The following is a 24,772-nucleotide window of genomic DNA, read 5'->3' on the forward strand; positions in this document are numbered from 1 at the left end:
CTTACTCCCCCCAAAAAAAGGTTCCAGAAAAATCACTTGACGTTCGGGAGGCAATAAAAGATTTCTTTTCTCCTCAGGTCTGTAGCAGAAACATGAGAAGAACTTAAAAGAAAAAAAAAAAAAAAAAAAAAAAAAAAAAAAAAAAAACAACAACCCTGTAGGTTAAATACATGGGGGGAAAAATAGACAAAGCTGAATTCACAGGACTTTGTACTATATAATCACCCCCACATACACTGCTTTATACACTTCTTCTGGTTATTTGAATGAATGGTTTGGAAAAAAATCTTTTCAAAAGGAATACATCCACATAAAAGCTGAACCAGCAGCAGACTCTAACTTACCTTCAGGAAGACATCCACTGAAAAACCAGAGGAAAAAAAAATAAATAAATGCCAGCATGTTTAACCTGGGAAAGTGGATAGCAGTTTCAGTACTGTTCAAAAAGACCTACTGAGCACTTAAGCACATGAATAATCTTACTGACTCTATGAGCAAAGTAACTTACTGAAGTCCTCACAAGACCAGAGCCTTACTTGCTCCTGGTTGTGTTTCCAAACAGAAGCTAAACTGCTTTTCAAACAAGACCAGGGAAATCTAAAGGTGCAGAAGTCCCTGCTCAGTCATCTGATGGTCCACCATTATCCATCCCAACGGTGAGATGTTTTCAGAGAGTAAGGATCACATCTTTATTTACTTCTGTAAGCCATCTACTGCATCTTGTGTGCATTCCATCAGACACTCCTCCTTTACCAACCCCACAGGCATTGCACATGTACATCCCTCTTGGTCTGCCCTGGCAGCCTCAGAAACCCAGGGGATTCTTCCAACACACAGTGCTGGTCTGTGGGGCTCAACACTGCACACTTTGGGTGAAAAGACATCTTGTTTTCTGCTTACTAGGCATGCACTAGATGTAATAGAAATAGAATAGATGTAATAGAAAAATAGATGTAATGAAACATCTATTTTATCACTAAACCATGACCTCCTGGACATATCAATGTACTCACACCTGACCAGCCCACTCAGCAGCACAAAGGCTCCATCACCCTAACGTAAGAAGCCTAACTCGAAATCCTTTATTAATTATACCTGGGACTATGTACTGACTTGCATAAGCCTTAAGGAATGGCTGAAGAAGGTTTTAGAAATTCTGATTTCCCTTCAGTAGTGTCCTGCGGGAGCTGTTCAGTGGGGTGTCCCTGCTGGAGTGTGCTGTGTGTCATTGCTGGAGCACAGCACTGTCCCCGCTGGAGCACGGCACTGTCCCCGCTGGAGCACGGCACTGTCCCCGCTGGAGCACAGCAGTGTCCCCGCTGGAGCACAGCACTGTCCCCGCTGGAGCACAGCAGTGTCCCCGCTGGAGCACAGCACTGTCCCCGCTGGAGCACAGCACTGTCCCCGCTGGAGCACAGCAGTGTCCCCGCTGGAGCACAGCACTGTCCCCGCTGGAGGACGGCACTGTCCCCGCTGGAGCACAGCACTGTCCCCGCTGGAGCACAGCAGTGTCCCCGCTGGAGGACGGCACTGTCCCCGCTGGAGCACAGCAGTGTCCCCGCTGGAGCACAGCACTGTCCCCGCTGGAGCACAGCAGTGTCCCCGCTGGAGGACGGCACTGTCCCCGCTGGAGCACAGCAGTGTCCCCGCTGGAGCACAGCAGTGTCCCCGCTGGAGGACGGCACTGTCCCCGCTGGAGCACAGCACTGTCCCCGCTGGAGCACAGCAGTGTCCCCGCTGGAGGACGGCACTGTCCCCGCTGGAGCACAGCACTGTCCCCGCTGGAGCACAGCAGTGTCCCCGCTGGAGGACGGCACTGTCCCCGCTGGAGCACAGCACTGTCCCCGCTGGAGCACAGCACTGTCCCCGCTGGAGGACGGCACTGTCCCCGCTGGAGCACAGCACTGTCCCCGCTGGAGCACAGCACTGTCCCCGCTGGAGGACGGCACTGTCCCCGCCGGCCGCCCCGTCCTCCACTCTGCAGCAGTGCGGGGACAAGAGGGGGACAGTGCAATATTAACCAGGCTCTGCCTTTTGATGCCGCAGATACAAACGCCCGTGGCTGGACGCGCCCCTGCCTCCCCAGCCGCTCTGAGGCACAGCCCGGGGCTGCAGCCGGGCACAGCACTGACATCCCTCGCCTCTGCTCTTCTCCTATTGACTCGTGCTCCAGCTCCGAGGAGAAGCCCCTTTTCCCGCCGCTCGCTGCGGGGCGAGCCCGCTGTGCCCCGGGCAGGCGGCGGCAGCTCCCGGCTGGAACTCCCCGCCGGCAGCCGGGCTGGGGGAGGCGGGGGCCGCTCCGGTCCCGCCCCACCCCGCCCCGCCCGGCCCGGCCCGGCCCGGCCCGGCCCCGCCGGCTGCCCGGGGGCCGCGCCATGTGCCGCCGCCCGCCGCGGGGCCGCGCCGCGCTCGCCGCCGCCGCTGAGCGTGCGAGGGGCGGCCCGTGCGGCGGAGCGAGCGCCGGCAGCGGGGACGGCGGGTCCATGGAGCACAACCACCTCCACCTCCACAACGGCTCGCTCCTGGCGCACCACCGCTATGGCTGCGGCTTGGGGTACGCACCTGTCGTCTACTACAGCCTGCTGCTCTGCCTCGGGCTGCCGGGTGAGTGCCGCGGGACGGGCCGGGCTGGGCTGCTGCGGGGGCCCCGCCGGAGCGGCTCCTTCCTGCCCGCTGTGCGGGGCGGGCCGGGGCGGGGGGAGCGCCCGCCGTGTCCTCGGGACGCCCCGGGCTCCGCGTGTCCGGCAGGATGAGCGCGGGCGGTTCGGGCAGCAGCGTGTCCCGGACAGCAGCATTCCCCGGACAGCAGCATCCCCCGGATAGCGGCGTGTCCGGGTCAGCAGTATCCCCCGGTCAGTAGCATCCCCCGGTCCGTAGCATCCCCCCGACAGCAGCATCCCCCGGACAGCGGCGTGTCCCGGACAGCAGCATCCCCCGGACAGCAGCATCCCCCGGTCAGCAGTATCCCCCGGTCAGCAGCATCCTCCGGACAGCAGCGTGTCCCAGCCATCTCCCCGCGGGGCGCGCTGCCGTCCCGGCTCTGCCTCCCTCGCCGGGGTTTGTCCCTTTCTGCCCTCGCTCTCCCACCCGGCTTCGGGCACCCTGACTTTGAACTTGACATACAGAGTCAGCCTGTCGTGAAGTTTGGCCGTGCGAGTACCGGAGCGGTACACGGGCAGCCAGGTGTCCACCCATCGCATGCCGGGCCGGCAGTGAGCACAAGGGTCGCTGCCGAGTTTTTCTGCTGCAAATCCCCACCCGACTCCGTGGGGCAGGGCTGGCTTTAGGAAGCGACATGCCACCACTACGGAACTTGACTGGGGAAGGAGCACGCTGTCAGGAGCTTAGCAGACATACTCGTGAGCCTGTCATACTCGTGAGCCTGTCCCTGTGGCTGATGGAGCAGGAGAGGTAGAAAGTCCAGACTTGGGGTCAGTGCACTGCAAAGGCAAAGGCAATGCTGGCACTGAGACCCCTGAATGAGGTACAGGGCTTGGAAGAAACTCCTAGCTGACAGGCACCAGTCTCCAGAGTGTATCATCCTGAGCAAAATTTTCTACTGAGAAAGGGGACAAAGACATTATGTTCTTGCTTGGAACAAGAAAAGCTAGAAACAGCACAAATAAGGAGGAAAGGGTGTCCCAAGCTTGGATGTGAACACCTGTGAGGCACCACTGCCAGCACAGAGCTCCAAAGGTGCAGATGCCACACAAGCAGCACATCAGCAGTGCTGTCTCAGCCGAGACAGGGACTGAGCAGGTGCCTCCTCCTGGAGGGGGCTGCCTGTGGCTCCAGTGAGGTGCCTCAGCATGCAGGACCAGGGGAGCTGCTGTAGGTGCAGCAGGCAGAGCTGCCATCCCAGCACAGCCTGGGTGGGCAAACAGCAGGGCTTGCTCACTGGCTTAACACCTCCAGCCTGAGAGAGACTTAGAGTGATCCCAAGGACAAGGTAGAACGAGTCGGGAAAAAGTTCTGGTGCACCAAGGTGAATTTGTATTTTAAGGGTGTGATAAAAGAGAGTTTGGTTGTGTCTGTGTAGAGCTACACATTTTAAGTGTGGAATGGCAAGCAGTAATGAAAGACAATAGTCTACAGTTTCTAAATTCTTGTTCACCTTAATTCCTTCTTATAGCAATTATTTAATAGAAAAATTTCAGAAATGAAGAGAAGCCTGCCTCTGAGCAGCATGTGTGCAATTACCACTGTCCATATGAATTGATGTGGTTTGTGTTGTTTTGGTTTGGGGTTTTTTTCCCCCCATTTCTGGCTTATAATTAAAATTTGCCAATTGGCTAATGGTTCAGAGGACTGGAAAGTTAAGTCGTGTAAGTTAAGGCAAGTAACTGTGCTCCAAAATATTGATGAGTCTCAGCCCTGACCTGAAGAGACCCAGCCAGCAGAGACAGGAGGTAGTTTCCTCTTCATTAATTCCTTAGGGGCTGCTTAGATGTCCATAGTAATTACAGGCTCTGATTTCAGCACCAGTCCCCTAGGAACAGAGCAAGACCCTCTCAGGATTATCAGGTGAGGAAGTTGTCATGAAGCACTCTCTGGCTTAAGCTTGCCTTTGTGTGTCTCTAAAATGGGGAAAAGTCTTGCATGCACAGACAAGAAGAATCATTTAATGAACATTCTGCACATACTTGCACCAGCTCCCTGAGGATACTGCATAGTAATTACAGACCTAATGCTGTCATTCTAAGAACATGGTTAAAATCAGACATGGTCCAAATTAGCAACGGTCTTGTGCATTTCTCAAGGGATCAGACATCAGTTGGTTAGAGCAGTGGCACTGCTGCCAGTGCTTAACAGAACTAGCCAAAGCATGTGGTGGTGCAGCAGTGCTGAGTTCAGTGGGCTTACATCAGGTGTGGATGTGTCCAGAGCACATTGTCTGAGGATAGCTTTGGCACTGGCACCTGGACTCACTGCACATGTACAGTATGCTGAGTGAATGCACAGCGTGCTGAGTGCATGAGAAATTCATGAGACTGCACAGAGATGAGAACAAGCTGGATATGATTAGGGGAAGACTCACACAGCCAGGCTTCATTGAGGATGGGGTACAGGGTGACAGCAGTGTTAAAAAGAGCTTTTCGTGTTTTAATTTGAAGCTGCTCTTTAGTTTTTTAATATTAGAAATTTGTAAAGGTAGCAGACTTTATTGGCTGTTAGAAAAAGAGTCCTGAACTATGTGGGATCTTAATGAGCTCTGTGTGATGCCAAGAGTTTAAGAGAAACCCTGTCTAAGATCTGTCCTCAAATACAGCACTAGTGCAGTGTTTTGCTGAAATGGAAAGAGTTAACTCCTTGCCACAGATCTTGGAGAAAGACTGATGAGAAGCCAGTTAACTGTTTCTACCTTTCCTGCTGTACTGTCTGAAGGAAATTTCACTAACTCAACAACTCCACGTTGAGGCCAAGTGATGCCAGACCTCAATGTGTGTGCAGTAGAAGCATCCTCTGCCTCCCACCCCTGTATAGCCCAGGCACCTCCGCAGACCCTGTCTCAGCAGTGGCTCCTTCTCCCTCTCTGTTCAACCAGGCACCAGAAAGCCTTTAAAAAGCAGAGGGGAGAGAGAGCAAAGTGAACTCCTTTCAGCCCTGCTCTGGCAGTAGCACACAAGAGGCAAGGGGCAGGCTGTGTCCTACAAAGAGCCAGCACTGCACACCGACCCTGCACGGCTGGTACTGCACCTCAGGTGGCTGCAGCTCTGCCAGGGGTCATTGTGCTTTCAGACACCTGGGCCAGGAGGCTGCTTCTTTTCCCTCTAAGCAGAGGCTGGTAAGGCAGACAGTTTTTTGAAACTTATTTTGAGTAGAGGTGTGCAAAGATGTCCCGCAGGTACACAGTCCTGCTACCAAGAGTGGGGTGTCTCAGGATCAGGCTGCAGGGAACAAGGGGAAAATGCCAGTGCAAGGCAGAGGCACTTGGAAGTGGGGTCCTCTCCCATTTAGAGGGGAAGGTTTCTCATTTATGGAGCTGTTCTGCAGCCTCTGCCCTGTTAACCCTTGTCTGTCAGAGAGAGCCTCTGAAGCACCTGCAGTTAGCTGGGAGGCAAGAGAAGGGCTGAAAAAAGTCTAAATGGAAGTGTTTCATGCTTTTGTGAGAGAAAATGCTAGAGAAGGGATAGTGTTGGATGTGGGGGAGGGAATGAGTTGCTCTGATTCAGTCCAAGAGTGGGCTGGTAAGGGTGAGAAAGCAAAGAGCAACAGGTACTACTCTCAGTCTGTCCTTTTGTCAGTGAGAGCTGCACAAAGCAGCTCCACCAAAGAGCTCCTTCTGTGGTGGGGCCACTGAACACAACCAAGAAGGTCAGGCACAGAAGCAGCACTGCTTGCTGCAGACACCTGGCTTTGACCTTGATTGCTGCTTCATTGGAGGGAGCAACAGTGGAATTGCCTTGCATGCAGTCACTTTTTCTATCAGAAGCAGAGTTTATTGCTGCTGAAAGGACAGAGCATCAGCATTTCCTACTTGAGGATTTGGCCTGATCCAAGTTCCCAGGGCTCATCTCCTCCTGACAGTGTGAGAGGCAGAGTACATCTGGCTTTCTTAGCCAGTCCCAGTGGGATTGCTTGTGGGGGTGCTGGAATGGTATCATAAGTTTCTTAGTTGTAGGTTTGATGTGATTTGGACTTTAACCCTAGCCAGGTAAAGTCCCTGTCTTGGATTGTGCTTATCAAAGGTTGATAAGAGTTGCCAAGACAACTCTAATCCTCTGCCCTGGGTTTCGATCATCCTATTGTATTTTCCCCCATCCCATTGTATTTCTCCCCCACATGTCAATCATACCCCAGACCCCAAAACCTTCAGGAGAGGTGTCTGACAGGGATTGGTGGGTCTCACAGGACCACATCCCAAATTCACCTGATTTGTTAATGTTGTGTATTGCATTTTGACCTTACCCACCTGGCTTTGTGTGATTGGTCTTGTAACTTGTATCCACCCCTGAGATTTTGGGGGAACAAAAACCCCCTGTAACCGAGGCCAGGGGTCACTCCCCAGAGGCACAGGCCTGGAACCAGGGGCTGCCCCTGAGTTACCCGAATAAAACCTTTCTCCCTGAGCCTCCGGAGTGTCCCCTCTTTCGAACCACGGCCGAGACAGCTAAGGCAAAAGCACTGCGGAGCCAAAGACCCACACAAAGGTACTGTTGAACGTATCAGAGCTAGCAGGGTGGCCCAGCTGACGCTGAGCTGACCTGAGAGACAGATACGCGAAGCAACAATTGCTGGTTTCATTTTGCTCCCCAGTCAGTTGCCTACCTGGGATGTTCCTTGGCTTCATTGCATCCCAGTGACACAAAGCACAGCACCTTTGCAGCATCTCCAGGAGGCAACAGACTGACAGCAATACCCCAGGGAAGTGCCACTCCAAACTTCAGGAGCCTTGTCCACAACTCTTTCTTTTATTTGTGCTTTAGGCTTTTGCATTAAACTGGTCACATTGATCTAAATGTAGATTCAAGACTTCACAAGCTTGGGAAAGCAGCCTGGACATGCTTGGATGCTCCCAGCTGGAAGGTGTGAACAGGCAGTGTTCATGTCAGACCTGCTGCTGAACAAGGTGACGTGGAGATGGGGACAACCTGGGTCATTCAGAGCCCAGCCAAGCACAGAGTGCGTTCGCAGGGCTCCATGCAGAGGGAGAGAAGCTGCAGTCCTGACCTGGAGGAACGTGTCAGCTCAGCAGGGGTGCCTAACTGGTTTAACACTCTGTGAAGAGATAGATACAGGTTATGGACCTTGCTCTAATAGATGAGAGATTGGCTGTCCTTGCACAGCAAGGCAGATGCTTTCCCAGGGTGTTGGATTGACACATGGGTGCACTGTGCCCGTGCAAACTGCAGTATAGTCACAGGCAAGCCGAAAAGATGGAGACCTGATCCTTCTGGAGCCTTCTCCCTATATGAAGTTATATAAGGAGGCTCTCTGGAGATGTGCATGCCTGGATCATCATCCTGGCAAGGCAGGTACTGTTGGTGGGCTGAGCAGCCCTGATGAAGAGACCACCACCATGCAGCAGCCCAGCTGCGTTCCCTCCGCTCCTTGGCAGTGTGGGGAAATGGGACCTGCAGAGTATTGCTGTCCCTGTGCCCACTGTGACCAACTGTGACCCAGTTGGTACCATGAGCAGTAAGGGGGACAGGTAGCAATGTTTGTTGGTGACTCACGTGGTGTGTAGTTGCAGTAAATACCAAAGCAGGCAGAGGTAGGTGTACATAGAGCACACAGAACTGTAGAAGTGTCTGACTAGTTTTGGATTCCTGCCATCTACTGCCTAGTATATTCTTCTGCAATCACAGTACAGGCTTCTGATTACAGAGACCATTTCCAACACCTGAATAAATAGCCTTTCTCATAGCAGCATACCTGAAAAATAGAAGTGCTAAAGGAGGATCCGAAAATATGAGTGAGAGAGTTGTTACAATGTAGAGTTATGACCTTGAAAAAACAGCACTCTTCTGCTGCTGCTCATTAGTGAATAAGAACCAAACTGTCCTGAGACCTGATTTAACCACCCCTTTTTACTCAAAGGCCATATATTCTCTGACTTAAAGTCTGAATTGGACTTGAGGCCAGTACATTGCATCCTAATAAAAACAGGACAGATAGATTGCCAGAACTTTAGCTTGGCTATTGGAGCAACTGAAGGGCACTACAGCTCATTTACAGTAGCAGTAATGGACAGAGGGGAACAAAACTGCTGCTAACATGCTTAAAATGAGTCATTTCCTATTGTAAAATGAATGCTTGTTCTTTAGGAGAGAAGAACCATTATGAAAAATAACACATTCATTCTGTTCCTGCACAGAACTGATGGCAGCAAGGTGTGCAGATGGGAGTGATTTAGTTTGGTCAGTACATCTGGAGCCTGTAGCCACTAAAATCTTGCAGCTTGAAAGACAGCATGTGGCTGAATCCATGCTAATGCATGGATTGTGGAGAAGTTGATTGTACATTTCTGGATGCCACTAGACAGAGTGCAATTGCTAACTTTGGATTTCTTCTGCCACGTCAGTAGGAAACAGCACTGTCAGGGCTGTAATGATAATGAGGTGCCATATTTGGGAGGCTCAGCAGACTATGAAGTGCACAACCTTGCATGGCAGGCTGCTAAAATGGATTGGAAAGGAAAAACTCCAAAGTACATTTTTCCTTGAAATGACAACGACACAAAAGAGAGAGCACAGCCAGTTTTCACGGTAGGTGGGTAATGCAGGGCCCCCAGTTGTTAAGAAGTCAAAACATTCAGAAGCACTAGGCAGTCTAATACCCTGCTGTTCTTCATCCACCCCGTTACTTAGTTCTGTCCTCCTCATCCTCTTTCTGCTCCCCTCTGTAAAATGGGGGTGAATCAGCAGAAAGAAGCCAGCAGAAGGCCTTTAACCACACATGTCACAGTTCAGTGTAGGCAAACAAACAACACGGAGATGTCCTGATGGGATGTGTGCTCTGCCTCCTCACACCACGGGCAAAGCAATCCCTGTCCACAAAAGCTTCCACCTTCTGTTTCAGGAGGTCCTTTTGAACCTATAATCTCCTTTCTCATTAGATTTGAGACACCAGAAAAGGAAACAAAGCCCAAATTAACTCCTTGAGCACAGGAGGCCTTGCACACAAATCAGTTTTCATTTTGCAGATCCTAAAATCAGATGTCTGGAGTGCCCTTGGTGCTGTTCTTGGGGTGACTTCATGGGAGAAGATGGTATTGGGTTGCCCCTCAGGACCCCAGTGTGGTTGTGCAGAGAGAAAGAAGTGCAGGCACCCAAGCAGGACCAGAATTAGCAGTACATAAGATGACCAAAAAGAATTTTATCCCTTTATCTATGGAAGAAAAGAGAAGCTTGCCTCTTGTAACACTGAAATTCTTCCCTTCTACCACCTGAAACAGAGTCCTTGCAATGGGCAGTCACTAATCCTCTCCATCTCTTCCATCATATGGAGTATTGTCTGTATGGACAGGTGCTCTAAAGGTTGCTTTTGGTCTCAAGACAAATCACCTGTCAGTCAGTTACATCAGACTAGGATATTTCTCACATATTTGTTCATTCCAAGTGTGTTTTCTTCAATGTCCTGACTAGCACACCGAAGAGTGATATATCTAGTGGGGATGCAGTATATTCTCCGTGGGGGAATAAAGCCAAACTGCAATGGTTTTACAAAGTCTGTAATTTCCTGCCTACTGTGTAAAATCGGCTTAGTCTCTGAGAAAGCTTGGCTATGGGGTTTGCAAGCATGAGCTCCTATTGCATTATCTGATGCTTTAGGAAGACATAAAGACTGGTTTATTTTAGCAAAACCACAATCAAAGGTAAAATCTTCTTAATTATTCATGTTCAGTAAAGAATTCATGCCAGTGCCCTTATGAAATCACATCCTCTCTCCATCCCAGTCATCCCATGAAACACCTTTGGCACCTGCCTCAGTACTTCGGCATTTGCTATCAAAAGGGTAGAATGGCTTTGTCACCCTGGAGCTCAAGTTACTCAGCTTGAGACCCCTTACACTGCACTGATAGCCCACATTTAGAAGCCACAGACACCTGCCAAATGAGACACCCAATCTGCCTTGAAAATCTCTGTTTGTCCAGATATGTTGCATGCATAACCAAATTCCTTTTATGATTTCTGCATCATTTTGCAGATCACTTTTTCTGTTCCCAGCACCAGTTTCCATTAGAAAGCTGTGCTGCTCTAATAGCAAGATGCAAGGCTAGATTTGAGATGTGCATTTTAGACACTTTTATCTATGTGTGGGTACCTCTAAATAAGGCTTTGGAGTGGCAGGAAGAATGTCTGAGATTCCTTAGAGACTTTCTGCTCTGTAGGTCCATCTCAGGAAAGGTGGACAAGGAGGGTGAAGGTGGCAAGAAGAGAACCAGATCCCTGTCACATTTATACATGTGTGGCCCCAGTAAGCCCAGACTTCCCCACATCCTAGCCCAGTGTTCCTTCTGAGCCATGTGCTCATACTGCCCTATTTTATACAGACTACTCCAGAAAAACTCCAGTGGTCTAGGAAAGGCAAGAGCAGCACAGTGTAATTACACCTTTCTGCCAGACAGGCTGCTGCACTCCAGCCTCGGTGTCTGGCAAGGCTCAGAGGGAGCATCAGCCATTGGCACCTCCAGGCCATTGCTGTGTCTGTGCCCTCCAACAGTGAGGAAGTGCTTGTGCTGGATTAAAATCCTCTCTGGCCTCTGTGACCCACTGGTGGCTGATGCCAGCTGCAGAGCAGAGTACCTCATTCACTGTATCCTTCCCCAGAGCCATCTCAGCTAATAAATGCTGTCAGTGAGAAAAATGGCCCCAGAGGCCAGATTTCATTGTCAGAATCTGGCCTCTGGCACCGACTGTCTCATTCACTTGCGACTTGCAAGCCCAAGGTCGTGCTGTGTTTTCCCTGGCAGTAACTAACCCTGCACACAGGAGGGAGTTTGGGTTGTCCTGGGCAGGAGCTTGGGCATCCTCTATCTCCAGGTTCTCTTTCACCCTCAGAACTGGCATGGTCTCCCCCTGCACATGGGATTTTCTAAGCACAAGACACACGAGGACCTTCCTACAGGATGTGAAATCTCCTCCAGTAGCAATCCTGCATTCCTGCCTGCCATAGTTTTATGATGCTCTCTTTTTTTTGCATATATCCCTCTCCATTCCCTGGGAGATGATGCAGGCAGTAGCAGAAGGGGCTGACAGCTCTTCCCTCGTGGGGGTGCCTTGCTGTGTGCTGTTTGACAGCACTCAGACAGCTGAACAACAAATAAATCCATTTATTTTCAAAAATCAATCCTCACAGGAACTCCCTGGGAAGACAAAACTTATATTGCACTAATTATATTCTATAAAGTATCTTTTTATGCTTCACAACAGTTTAAGGAAGGAACTCAGGATATGACAATAAAAGAGAGGAACAAACTGAAGCACCCTTCAGTCTGTCCTCATCTGCTCTAGTGCTGAGTTTGATCTATACTTGTTGCAAGAGGAAAATGTGGACCTACCCTATCTTCTTTAAGGGTAAACAGCATCCAGAGGTCATTTAAAAAGATCATATAACTAACTATAGCCAACATAAGTAATTATAGTGTATTTACATTGCCACACTATGCTTGGTTTGTTTTTTTTTATTCTTAATAACTTATGTTAGGCAGCACCTTTGTCATCACCCATTGTCGTCAGCTTCCCCAGAGAGCTCCCACACAAAATAAGGGCTGAGTGCCATCCTCATCTCCAGCCTGGTAACTACTGGTGAGCAGCTGTGTTAGGAACCGTGGTCAGATCTGCCTGCTGGACACAGTCCCTGTTTACACTTGAATATTGCCTCCTAGCTTAGGGGAAACCATCTATTCCTATCAAGCCAGAACATCCTCACAACTTATTTTTAGCGTATTGTACTTGCATTCTTGGAGTTCTTAAATCTGAGAAGGAGGTGTTACTAACATTTTGTCTGAGGCAACTTAAGATTTCCCATTTGTGAGCTATTTCTCTGTGCCAGTCAGGCGATTACTGCTAAGCCTGCAGAGAAGTTTCACACATTACACAACAATTTGTGGGGATCCTAGCAACAACTGTGTTGGGTAAAAGGTGTCCATTATATTCCATGACCTAATGTTTATCATGCTCAGTGAGCAACACTCGTGGCTACTTCATTTAGGTGGTTTATAAAGCTGAACTGCTGAACTACAGAACCAGCCTTGTGTTCCTTCCCAATGCTTGTGTTGTAAAGGCCATTTGACTGCACAGGCTGCTGTGTATGTGCAAAGTGCTCTCAATTAAAAAAAGGGAAAAAAACCCCACAAATAAAGCCCAGAACTATGCCTGTTTCTTCCTTACACAGATACAATCACTCCTGCTTAAGCTCACATGCAGTGAAAATAGTCACTGAAAGGAGCTCTTCACATCCCCTGCAAAGGCCGTTGATAGGAACTATTTGTGTCATGATTGTAATCCACGAAATGAGAAGTTGGGGCAAAACTGTGCTCGTAGGGCACAGGCACTGCCTTGAGGCACAGAAGACTGCCAAGGCTCTGCAGCCAAGGCAGCACAGCTTTGGTGTGGGAAGTAAGCCCAAATCCACACAGGACCAAAGTTACTCCTGAAGGAAGGTCCCTTTCAGACACAAAGGACTCCAATGTCATGAATTCTGGTGCTGCAGTTTGTACTCAGAAGCTGATAAAATCAGAAGAGATGTCAAAGGAGGGATGTAAGTGTCCTGTGATGATGCCTGGCTGAGTTAGAAAGTTGCCTTGTTTTGAGCCAACAAAGGAACAAAGGTGTTTGGGTATCAGAGACCTTTGGATGCTGTGTCTCTTGTCCTTATGCCTGGAGGGAAAGAATTGAGGCTGCCATTTTGTACAGTTGCTTCTAATCATCTGCCAGCAGCACCTCAAGGCTTCAGCCAGCTAGTCCCCAATCAAGCCCTGGTTCTCAAACAGATATTTATAAATTCAGAATACTGCACTGCAGCAAGCGACGCTGGCATAAATTCCCATCTGTCATCCCCTAATCATCTCCCAGCACAGTGATCAATCTCTTTCAAATTCAAATGATCTTAACCACTTAGTATCTAGAAAATCCACTGCAAGACATGGGCAGTGTACCATCCAGGACAATTTAGGGGTGCTGACCTATCCAGCAGCTCTGGATGTTGCTCCACCTAAATTACAGCAGAGACAAATATTTTTATATCTCCATCATCATCATCTCTGCCATAGTTCTCGTCACAGACTACCATGCTAGTGCAAGAATTAGTGTCAGCAAGGTTAAAATATGGTCACAAATACTCTTCATCACCTTTCACCCCCAGTGGGTAATTTTTGCCCACAGGAGAGCAGAACACTGAGGAGACACTCAGGAGTCACTGAGAGACTGGCACAAGGACACAGTTGGTCACACAGAGTGGTGAACCCACCCACTTCCTATTTTACTGAGCTTTAGATACTGTTTGAGGACACATCAAGGACCAATTTACCACTGGCTAGGAAATGGATGAAGGAAGGACTGAGGCACTCAAAGCTCATCTACACTTTCCCTAAACAGTGTGCAGCAGGAAAAATACTCACAGACACTGTGTGAAGACACTGTGTACTGGCAACTTTCTGCTGCACCCAGTATGTATCTGTTTCCACAAAGGAAATGGTGTTACTGTATTTCATATCATCCACCAAGAAAAAAGCTCTAATGTGATCCCAGGGAAAGCGTTTCCAATACAAGATGCAGTAACCCTTGCAGAAAAAATTGGGTACAGCTCCTGTGTACTTTGTCAGATCAATTTTCTAATCAGGATCACTAAGGAAGGCTTACTGGCCTTAGATAAATAAGTTGCCTTTCAGCACATGCTGTTCCTGCTGTGGCTGGGAGCCCTGAGAGAGGTAGGGGCAGAGGGTACAAGAGATGGCTCATAAATCTGCTCCTGGAACAAAACAGAGTGGGGTTAGAACCAAGCAGCAGGACCCTGCAATAGATAGAAAGTGTGAGGAGAGGGGCTGCTGTACCTGAACACAGCATGGCTTCAGCATCCCTGCAGGAGCTGCTCTGACAGTCAGGCCAGAGTTATCAGCAGGGATCAATCCCCTCAGACATCCCCCTTGCTGCTCACTGGCTCCAGCTGCTGCTACTGGAATGAGTCAAGTCCAGAGGATTTAAAGAGAAGATGCACCCCATGGGTCACATCCAATATCTGTGAAGCTGAGCCAGTCAGCCTGGCTGGCCAAAACCAGCAGTGGCTGCAGAGCCATGATAAACACTCCAGCTCGAGGATTTCCTTGACAGTACATCACTCACTGCACCTCCAGGGCTCATCAGCAGGCACAGCAGAGGCATTTCAAAGCAAGTAAGTGAAAAATGACACAGCAGTTCTGGCTGTATCACCTCTTGTCTCCCACGTCTGCACTGAGCTGAAATCAATGCAGTTGCATTCACGTTAATGGAGGACAGAACTGGGAATATTCCCCTGAAGGCAATTTGAGACAGTACCATTGGAGAGATCGTGCTTCTTCTTTTTTTTTTTTTTCTTTTTTTTTTCTTTTTTTTTTTTGTTTGTTTTTCTTTTTTGTTTGTTTGTTTGTTTTTTGTTTGTTTGTTTTAATATAGGGAAAGAGTCAGTTGATTGTCATGTTTGGCTTAGATTTTTTTTTCCAAGATACAAAATTAATGCATTCAGTTAACACAAAAATAGGTGAGGGCTGTTAGTCAAGATCATTCACTCTGCTGCAGTTCATTTTTCTGGTGGCAGAAATCTGCTCCCAGACAGCAGGCTTTGAAGGCATTCATGAAGGAGAAAGTTTTTTCAATGCCAAGTAAAACAGTTTTTTTTTTAAAAAACAAGCATTTTCAGTTGTAGGATGTGTCCTAGGCTGTCATTACCTTTATATTACCAACTTTCTTTTTCTCTGGTTTAAAGGAATCTTTACAATAATTGCAGATTTGTTTTGGGAAATTCATCAAAGCTGGCAGAAATGTTTGAAGCACTGAATGCACAGAAGAGGTGATTTACAGAACACTTAGGAAAGTATCAACTGCAAACATTTGGCAGTCACTTGTACAGTAAACCAGATCTCTGATTTTTAAGCACTTCTTCAGGTATTCTAGCCAAGTGATACCAGCCTCTGATGGGAACAATCTTGTCTGTCTCATTCTAGCCAAACTGAGAGTAGAAATAATAGGAATTTTTTTTTTTTTCCAATTCAAGACTGCACAGTACTAGTAAACAAGAGGAAGTAGTTAAAATTTGGCTACACCTTAGTGCTCCAGCAAATCTCTCAAGTACTTACAAGGGCTGTTTATATTCACTACCCTTCTCATTCATCCCTTATTATATGAAAAAGTGAAAAAAGCAAGGTGGGAAATAAGACCAAATGGGTGTGAGAGATCTTTTTTCCTCCCTGTGTGTGCACAGACAGGAGTCCCAGTACCCCCTGCTCAGCAGGTGGATTCCACAGCTGAGAGCAGGGCCACGTGCTCCTGTCACTGCAACAGCTTCTCTGAGGGACCCGACGGGGGTGTTTTCCTTTTGGTTTCTTGAATTTAATAAGGTGGTCATGTGCTTGAACAGCTCCAAGCAAGTGCTCAGAAAAGCTAACGGTACCCCTTAATAGCCTAACTCTGTGTTTCTTTCTCCACAGCAAACATCTTGACAGTCATCATCCTCTCCCAGCTTGTAGCTCGCAGGCAGAAGTCCTCCTATAATTATCTTCTAGCTCTAGCTGCTGCTGACATCCTGGTCCTCTTCTTCATCGTCTTTGTTGACTTCCTTATGGAAGACTTCATCTTAAACAAACAGATGCCTCAGGTACTGGACAAAATAATCGAGGTGTTGGAATTCTCTTCCATCCACACGTCGATCTGGATCACGGTCCCGCTGACCATCGACAGGTACATTGCCGTGTGCCACCCCCTCAAGTACCACATGGTCTCCTACCCTGCCCGCACCCGCAAGGTCATTGTCAGTGTCTACATCACCTGCTTCCTCACCAGCATCCCCTACTACTGGTGGCCCAACATTTGGATTGAAGACTACATCAGCACCTCCATGCACCATGTCCTCATCTGGGTCCACTGCTTCACCGTGTACTTGGTGCCCTGCTCCATCTTCTTCGTCCTGAATTCCATCATCGTGTACAAGCTGCGGAGGAAGAGCAATTTCCGCCTGCGAGGGTACTCCACGGGGAAAACAACAGCCATTTTGTTTACTATAACTTCTATCTTTGCCATACTGTGGGCGCCAAGAATAATCATGATACTGTATCACCTCTACGTGTCTCCTATAAACAACAGCTGGGTGGTCCATATTGTGTCGGACATCGCCAATATGCTGGCGCTGCTGAACACTGCAATTAATTTCTTCCTCTACTGTTTTATTAGCAAAAGATTTCGCACAATGGCAGCTGCCACCTTGAAAGCCTTCTTTAAGTGTCAGAAGCAACCTGTGCAATTCTATACAAACCATAACTTTTCCATAACAAGCAGCCCTTGGATTTCCCCAGCCAACTCTCACTGCATCAAAATGCTTGTTTACCAGTATGATAAGAATGGAAAGCCTATAAAAATATCCCCATGAAAAGGCCAGGAGTTGGAGTTTCTGGGTGCAAGTTCTTTTCAAGTGGTTACATCTTCAGGATGTAATTTTCTGAAATGGCTGTTTTGAAGAGAGGTCATTTGATTTCATTTCCCTGGGTGGCCAGGGGCAGATCAGACTGTCGGGAGGAAACAGGAGCACTTGATTTTAGGAGCAAAAGTGAGAAGGCAAACACCTCCATCTCTTATACAGCATTTTGAATATGCTTCAGAGTTCAATTCGTAGTGTTGAATCACACTCAAACGTTTTGCATCCCAACACCAGTGCAATCCAAAGTCATCAGAAGGGCAAAGCCACAGCAGTGTTTAATTACAACCTTTTAAAACACAACAAAACCTTACTTGACCATCGGTTTGCTATCGAGAAAGTAAAAGGATGCTTTTGTGTACCGTGGAAGGTGCCATTTCTGGAGTGTGCACTTGCCAAAAATTATGTGCTGATTCTGGCATGAAATGCCACCACACACAGTTGTGCTGTCAAGACCTCCTTGCAGGAGGCAGCCTGTGAGACACAAATGGTGACAAGCCTGGTTTTGGCTCATTTGAACAAGGCTCAAGGACTGGTACAGTACCTTTTGCAGCCTTGGCATGGAAAGCAATCCTGCAAGCTGCCATTATTTGCGTGTTTTAAGTTGTTATTTCAGAATGTGACTGAGACAGGAGAGCTTGAGGGAGGGAGGGATGTTTCTAGAGCCAGGAACAAAAGCAGCATCTTTCCCCAACTATTTCAGTCATGGTGTCAAAGGACTTTCAAGGGTGAAACCAAGTCCTGCCTAAAGCAGAGCTCTCACTGAAGCTGCTCCTGTGAGCAGCAATCAGAGCCTTCAAGTTCCTTCTTAATCAATTAAGTTATTCTTATATAACATTCTCAGTTATCCCCCGTGTTCAGACCTTTAAGGATTAACATATAAAAACCTCAGCTTAAGATTTTCTCTTGATGGATGATGCCATCCCATTGCAGATTTGTCATTTAGTTCTTGGGAAAAAAAAAAAAAAAAAAAAAAAAAAGAAAAAAAAAAAAAAGAACCAAACTGTGAAAGAAATTCGTTAAATTCCCAACAGCAGTAAAAACATTAAAGCTGTAGTTTAAGCTGATCCAAGTATTTCACTTATTTAAAGGAGGTTAGCTTCTCTTCCTTCACATTCAAAAACCAGCATCCCATCAATGCTGAGTGTAGAAAATAAGAGATTTACAGGAAGGTTGAAAATGCATTTCTTTTCCTTTCTTTCCCTCTCAGACCTTGGCACGTGGTCTCTTGGAGCCACATGCCACCACCTCTTTATTCTACATTGGGCACTTAGTAGAGCCTCACTGGTGTGAGGGCAGTGGAGGTGTGTGGTGAACACAAGCCCAGCGTAGTCAGTGCACAGAGCAGCTCCTCAGGAGATGCAGATCTGTGGTAGCTTGGTGCTAACACTGTGCTTGTGCCAGCAGGGAGCTCGTGGTGCATCAGGAACTGGCACAGAGAGGTCCTCTGAGGAGGGATCCGGTCAGGTGGGATCAGGGGGCTGAAAACATCTCTCTAAAACACACAGATGGCTCAGCTTTGGTGCAAATCCCCTAAGAAAGGCCAAGTGCAGTCCTGCAGAGGACAAGAGCCTGGTTCCCTTCTGCCACAAAGGTCGTGTTTGCACAGTGCCTGGTGCTCACCTCCTGCAAGAGCCAAGCCCAGCAAACCCAAGCTCACCTTCCCCAGGAGGAAAGGGTGCAGAAGGCACAGGCCATGGCAGAGGCAGGGAGGGCTGCTCTCCAGAGAGATGCCCAGGGATGCCCAGGGCCCCAGGACCACACTGCCCAGGGCCCTCCCTCTCAGCAATTCTCTGCAAGGTGCTGAGGCACCCCAGGGACCACACAGGCACGAGCAGGGAGAGGGGAAATGGGGAGCTGAGAGCAAAATCTGACCCTTTCCACCCTCGCCCACCAAAGGGATGGCATCCATTTAAATGTCCCCAAAGAGAAATGAGGAGCTTCTCAGTCTGTTGGCTGTTCATCCTTGTGGTCTCAAAGCTTCACCCTTGCAATAATAAAGTGTAAAAGGGATGCTCAGCCTTGCTTTATTTGCCATGACAAGGTTAAAATTATTGCTCCCTTCATAGTGTTTTACAGAAAATCAGTTTTGTGGCCATCCTCCCTACCCTTCTCTCAGAAACCTCCCTCTAGTCTTGTCAGTTGATAGTAACCAAAGTTACCTTATGGAAAAGGTAGTGTATGTTTCATTTTGGAAAAACACTGTATTTATTAACTTATTTTTGTTCTGCATTTGTTATGAGGAATGCTTGTCTGAGTTAAATGTGAATGAGTCTGAAGTGCAATATCTACATAGATAAGTGGTTCATTTTTGAGAATGTATCTATTGAAAAAATACCTATTTATACAAGAAGTTCACTATTCTACTTAATATAATAGTAACCTTAAAGAAAATAGTGAATGTTTAGGGGTTTTATTTATTAAAAAATTCAATTAAGTGCATGGCATATGCTGCCATTCACATGCTGTGACTTATTAATTTTTGTAACATAATGTTTATCCTGCAAACTGTTAGTGTCATCTGATTTTTTTCTGTCCTGATAATGTATTTTTGTAAATTATCATATTTAAAAACAAAAATCTTTTTTTTTTCCTATGAAAAATAACACATTAAATTCTTGTAACTTATTTGGAAAAACTCATAATCATTTTCCATATAATTTTAGAAATGACAAGGTGCAATTTTCATGTACAGTGGATTGATCATCTCACTTCTGATAATTTAGGGCTTTAAAAGCTTGCTTCCAAAGCCCTTTGAAGTCAAAGGGAAGGCTGCTAGTGGGTTTTGTGGTTGGTTTTTCCAATCCCCATCATTTTAGGAGGGCTTTGGATCAAGCTGTGTCTTGTTAGCAGACATTCAAAGCCTTCTTAGAGTCCAGTTTGGATAATAAAGCCTTGACTTTTTAGTCTGCCATATGGGAGCTGCTGTTGATAATACTTGCCTTATTTTTGGTTGTGTGAAGCATCTTGCAATGACTGTTGCTAACTAGCCATTGTCGTGCTGTATTATTTGTACCTCCTATTTTGCCAATAGTAAAAACTTAACCAAGCACATATAGTGTCATTATTTAGGAGGAAAGTATCCTGGAGACAAAACCATCTTTGTTGTGGAGATGGTCTTTTGTACTCTTAATTTTTATTTCAAATATCTACAATTAGAAAAAATAAGCTGTGAATGGACAGTTTTACAATTACTTATAGGTATACATTCTTGAAGACCACAGCTAGGAACAAAAATACTTTTTAGATGAGTTACTGGTATATAAAATCATGGGACCTACCATCTATTTAAATTGTGAATATTGATATTTTCATAAGTAGACAATATATTGTGTTTGACAAACTTGTTTGTATTATAATAAATTATGGTGCATAACTTACTACTGTGTTTGGGGCTGTTTGATTTATGGATTCTTATGATATACTTCTAATTTATAGATACTTATGATACACTAAAAACAAGAGCCAGAAAGGGGATGCAGAACCTCAGGAGTCAGCTTGTAGAAGAAGCCAACATTTCTTGACATGAAAATTACTAACACTGCAGGCAGATCTAGGATCAAGTTCTAGTTTCTCTGGAGAAGTAAAAGGACATGAAGAGGACAAAAAAATACTAAAACTAAGCAGAGACTAGAAAAGAATCTGACCAGAAATGCCTGGTGTCTTAGAGATCAAACAGTGTAGGGTTAAGCACACCGAGAGGACAGGAGAGGACCATCCCCAACCTGCTTGTCAGATTTCCCTGCTGTAAAAGACTTGGGAGCAGGTTTTAAAATACAGCTTCAAAGAGACAAATGAGGGGAGAGGGCCACTGCAGAAAGGGGCAATGTCAGACTTGATAGAGCTGATCAGAGTTGTTCCTTAAGGAAGGAGCCTGGGGTCTGCCTGTCTTGATACTTTCATTAAGAGCTGTGGCATGAGAAGTACTGATGAAGTGTACAGGTTATAAAAATGGAATTATACTGCTGGCAGAGGACTGAAGGACAGGTATTTCATGTAAGAATCAGATGACCTTGCAGATTGCAGAGATAAAAACGGGATGAATTCAATAGTAATAAACACAAGGTTCTCCACTCATTTACCTGTAACAATGCATTTGCTATAAAACCTCAGCAGTCAGAAACAACCAAGAACCCAGTTGTGCCAGCTGGGCTTGAATGACAATGAGTCACCAACAGAAAGCAGCTGAGAAAAATCCCAGAATTTAATCATAGACACTTCTAACGATACAGCACAGTATTAATTTCATTTTATAAGACTTCATGTGCTATACACACACACACACATATATATATAAAGGGATAAATAGCAGTGCAGAAAAACTTGATGAAAGTGAGCGGGAACAAAAATAAGCAGCTATGAGTGGAGCCTTGCCTCCACCAGTCACCCTGCTCACTTGGAAAAAGGCGAAGAATTTAAACAGTCAAGACTTTTCCCTCCTGGATTTTATTATAGACTTTGCAGCCCAGCCTCAGGACAACCAGACTTTCCAACAACAGGATTGGAGACATTCAGCCTTGTGAATTAAATATCACCATGTACCTGGTGATGGGCAGTGGCTTCCAGCAGTACCTTCCTGGTCATTTGTCACAGCCATCTTTGGAAATGTAACTGATTCTGCTGCACTGAGCTCCCACAGGTTTCTGTCCTGCAGGTACAGACCTTCAGCATTGCTACATTTCTAGAATAAAAGTGTGAGTAAAAGTCCAAATCTGAGATGTCATGTTCAGGAGGAAATCCATCAGCCTATTAGTGCACATCTCATTGGGCTAAAATCACATAGGGCTGCAGCCAAACAAAAATGTGCATTTTAGCAAACAGTGCTTAAAATGGTCTTTAGCAGAGATCCATTTTCCTGAATTTCTTCTGTGGTTTTTTTTTTTTTTCAATAGGTCTCCCCTCTCCCCCATATCCTTTAATGAAGAAAAAATAGAGTGCATACTGTGGAGTTTTCCCTCCTTTTTCTTTCTTTTATCTACTTATGAGTTTCAGAAAAAGCAACCTAATTGAACTTTGGGCAGTTTTAAGGAAGGGATAACTGAGGAATTGTTTGTATTACCTCCTCTTTTAAGCTTTATTGCTGGGGCCAATTTAGACAGAAACAACCCAACCCCCTGTCTCTTGCTGTGCATCCTGAACAGGTCAGATGATGTCAGATAATTGCTTTGCTTGTGTTCAGGACAAGAAGCTCATGGTTATGATGTCTAGCATGAGGTTCAGCCATGCCCCAGCTCCTTCAGGAGCTTCTGCTCTTTCTGAGCTATCAGCCCAGCTCCAGGCTCAGAGACAGTCACCTGTCCTGCTGCCCACTCTGTCCCTTTGTCCAGCCACTGCCTGGCAGGGACACTGCACAGGTCTGCTACGTGGCAAGTTTGCATGGAGAGGAAAATGGGGAAGTTTGGGGAGGTGCTGCTGTGAGCAACCCCTTACCCCTAGACTAGAGAGCATTAACCAGAGCACAGGGGTGCAGAAGCCAAGACCAGGTGATGCTACTATTTTGATTTTAAATTGTAGATGTCAAATGAATCATAATGTCTACATCTCCCCAGTCTGATCAAATAGCCAGTTTAAAACAGCATCTGTTGTTGTTTATCAGTGTTAATAGAGGTTGTGTAGGGAAAATTAGCTGAAAGCTGCTTTATAGATTAAAGCTGACCTGACTTAGATTAGAAAAAGCACTAAGTAAAGAGAACCAAGAACTATCCTGATACATAAAAACATTTGAAAGGAGTTCTCCTCAGTGCCAGCACAGCTCCAAGTGGACTAGAGGTGCATCCTCCCCCTGCAAAGCTCCACACACCAGTGGTGAGGACAAGGAGCAGCCCTGTGTGCAGTGATGGGTTGTAATGAGCCCAACTGTGACAAAAAGTACCCCCCAGCCTGGCTGAGCCAACCAACAAGTACAACTGCAAGTCATCCAAAGCATCTTCTGCAGTTGCATCCCAGAGATCTCTAGCAGACATCTGGCCACAGCTGGCTGCTTAATCAGTTTGCCTGCAGGAAGAGCCACATACATAATAAACCAATTTTCATTTAAGCCAATCGTGCACTGGTGTGACCTTTTCCAGGAGTGCGTTTGGGTGAACTCCAGCAATCAACAGCGCTAAAGCTCCGGCAGCTGCGTGCGGGGAGGCTCCGACAATTCCGCCCGGGGAGCCCAGCCCGGGGGGCAGCGAGGAGGAGAAAGAACAGCGCGTGGTGTTTGTGTCTGCGAGCCCTGGGGAGAGCAGCACCCGTGGGGGGAAGACAAGGCTACACATCTGCGGGCTGGCTGGAGAGGCTGCTTAACATGCAAAGCCACCACACGGAATGTGAGCTGCTGCAGCGGTGACTCAGAGGGGAGAATGAACAGGGGAGGGAGGAAATGTGCTGTTTAATTAAACTGCTCGGAATTATCAAAGTGAGGGAAGCAGAGGAGCAGCACAGGGGAATCCAGGGGCAGAGGGCAGTGGCTGTCACCTCATACACCTCATACAGGAGTACATTAGTAAATAAAAGGAATCCAAATCAAGAGCATCAGTGGGTCTCTGGAGGGAGGAATCCAGGAGGCACCAAGACAAGGGTTAAGCCACTACAGCCATAGAATCATTTAGGTTGGAAAAGACCCTTAATCTCCTGGAGTGCAGCCATAGTACAAAGCAGCAGAAAGGCCAGAGTTCCTCTGATCACCACCTCAGAGGGGCTGTACGAGATCCCTGCAGAGACTGGGGGTGCTGCAGACCACACAGGAGGACCTCTCCTTCAAGGCCTACCTCCATAACCCTCAGTCTTGTCTTGATTAGGGCCAGAGTGAATAAGACAACAACACTGTGGAGGAAAGTGCTCCTTCCAAGCTCTATTGGTGTTGAGCAGCAACATTTTGGCAGCAGAGAGGAGCCTCCTGCAGCACAGCCTCCCCTGCCCCGTCCCGAAGCAGAGGGGGCTGCCTGTGCAGGACATTGCCTTGCAAGAAAAGCACATTAATTTTAAGGCTCTGTACAATCACAGACATTAACAGCAGCACTTAATAGAGCCTCACACTTGTTCAGTAACCACCTCACATCTGCCAGCCTGCACCAGTTATTGCATTGCAGCAAGGGGTACTGCAAGGTACCCCTAAGCAGGGATGCAACCACAATCCTGCAGCTACAGGCAATGGCAGAGATGACAATCTCTCAGTGCTGATAAAGTACATTAAACAAAACGAAACCATTCTCCACTCAGGCCTCTCTGCACTAGTTATCCTCTCACACTCCCTTAAAGCAACAAAGGAGAAATATCAATATCTTTGTGGGTTTTTTAACAGCTGAGTTTGTCATCATTTTTCCCCACTCTGTAAAAGTCTTGGGGAGATGTATGAGGACAAGTTATCCTTCTCTGTGATGAGTCTTGCCCTGGCCTTGCCCACTTAGAGAGGTGTTTGATTGCTATCAGGGTGAGAATGCCCCAGATGGAAGAACATGCTGCCTTACCAGCATCCCCACTGTGCCCCTTCAGCAGTGCAGGACTCACTTGCAGAGACTCAGGACTAGATTCATGAGCATCAAGAAATTGCAAGGCTCTGCTCCCATTGGAGCTGGGGTTAAATTCCAAGAGAAGGCTGAGTGAAGACACAGCTCAAGCAGCTCCACATGGTTTTGGAACCAGGTTTAAAAGATTTAAATGTTCCAGGAGATGAAAGTACTGG

At 47.2% G+C, this 24,772-nt stretch overlaps 1 protein-coding gene across 1 annotated transcript; it reads left to right on the top strand.

Moving 5' to 3' along the window:
• Nucleotides 1-2,375: 2,375 nt before the first annotated feature.
• On the top strand, nt 2,376-17,061 carry GPR139 (G protein-coupled receptor 139; the record flags this gene model as incomplete). The annotated part of the gene is given in 4 exon segments (XM_083872790.1): nt 2,376-2,442; nt 2,445-2,472; nt 2,474-2,604; nt 16,127-17,061. Coding segments are annotated over 4 exon segments (1,161 nt in total).
• Between the last annotated feature and the right edge of the window lie 7,711 nt (nt 17,062-24,772).

The sequence above is a fragment of the Zosterops lateralis genome (genome assembly GCF_965231275.1).
Source record: "Zosterops lateralis genome assembly, chromosome: 15".
NCBI classification, from domain to species: Eukaryota; Metazoa; Chordata; class Aves; order Passeriformes; family Zosteropidae; genus Zosterops; species Zosterops lateralis.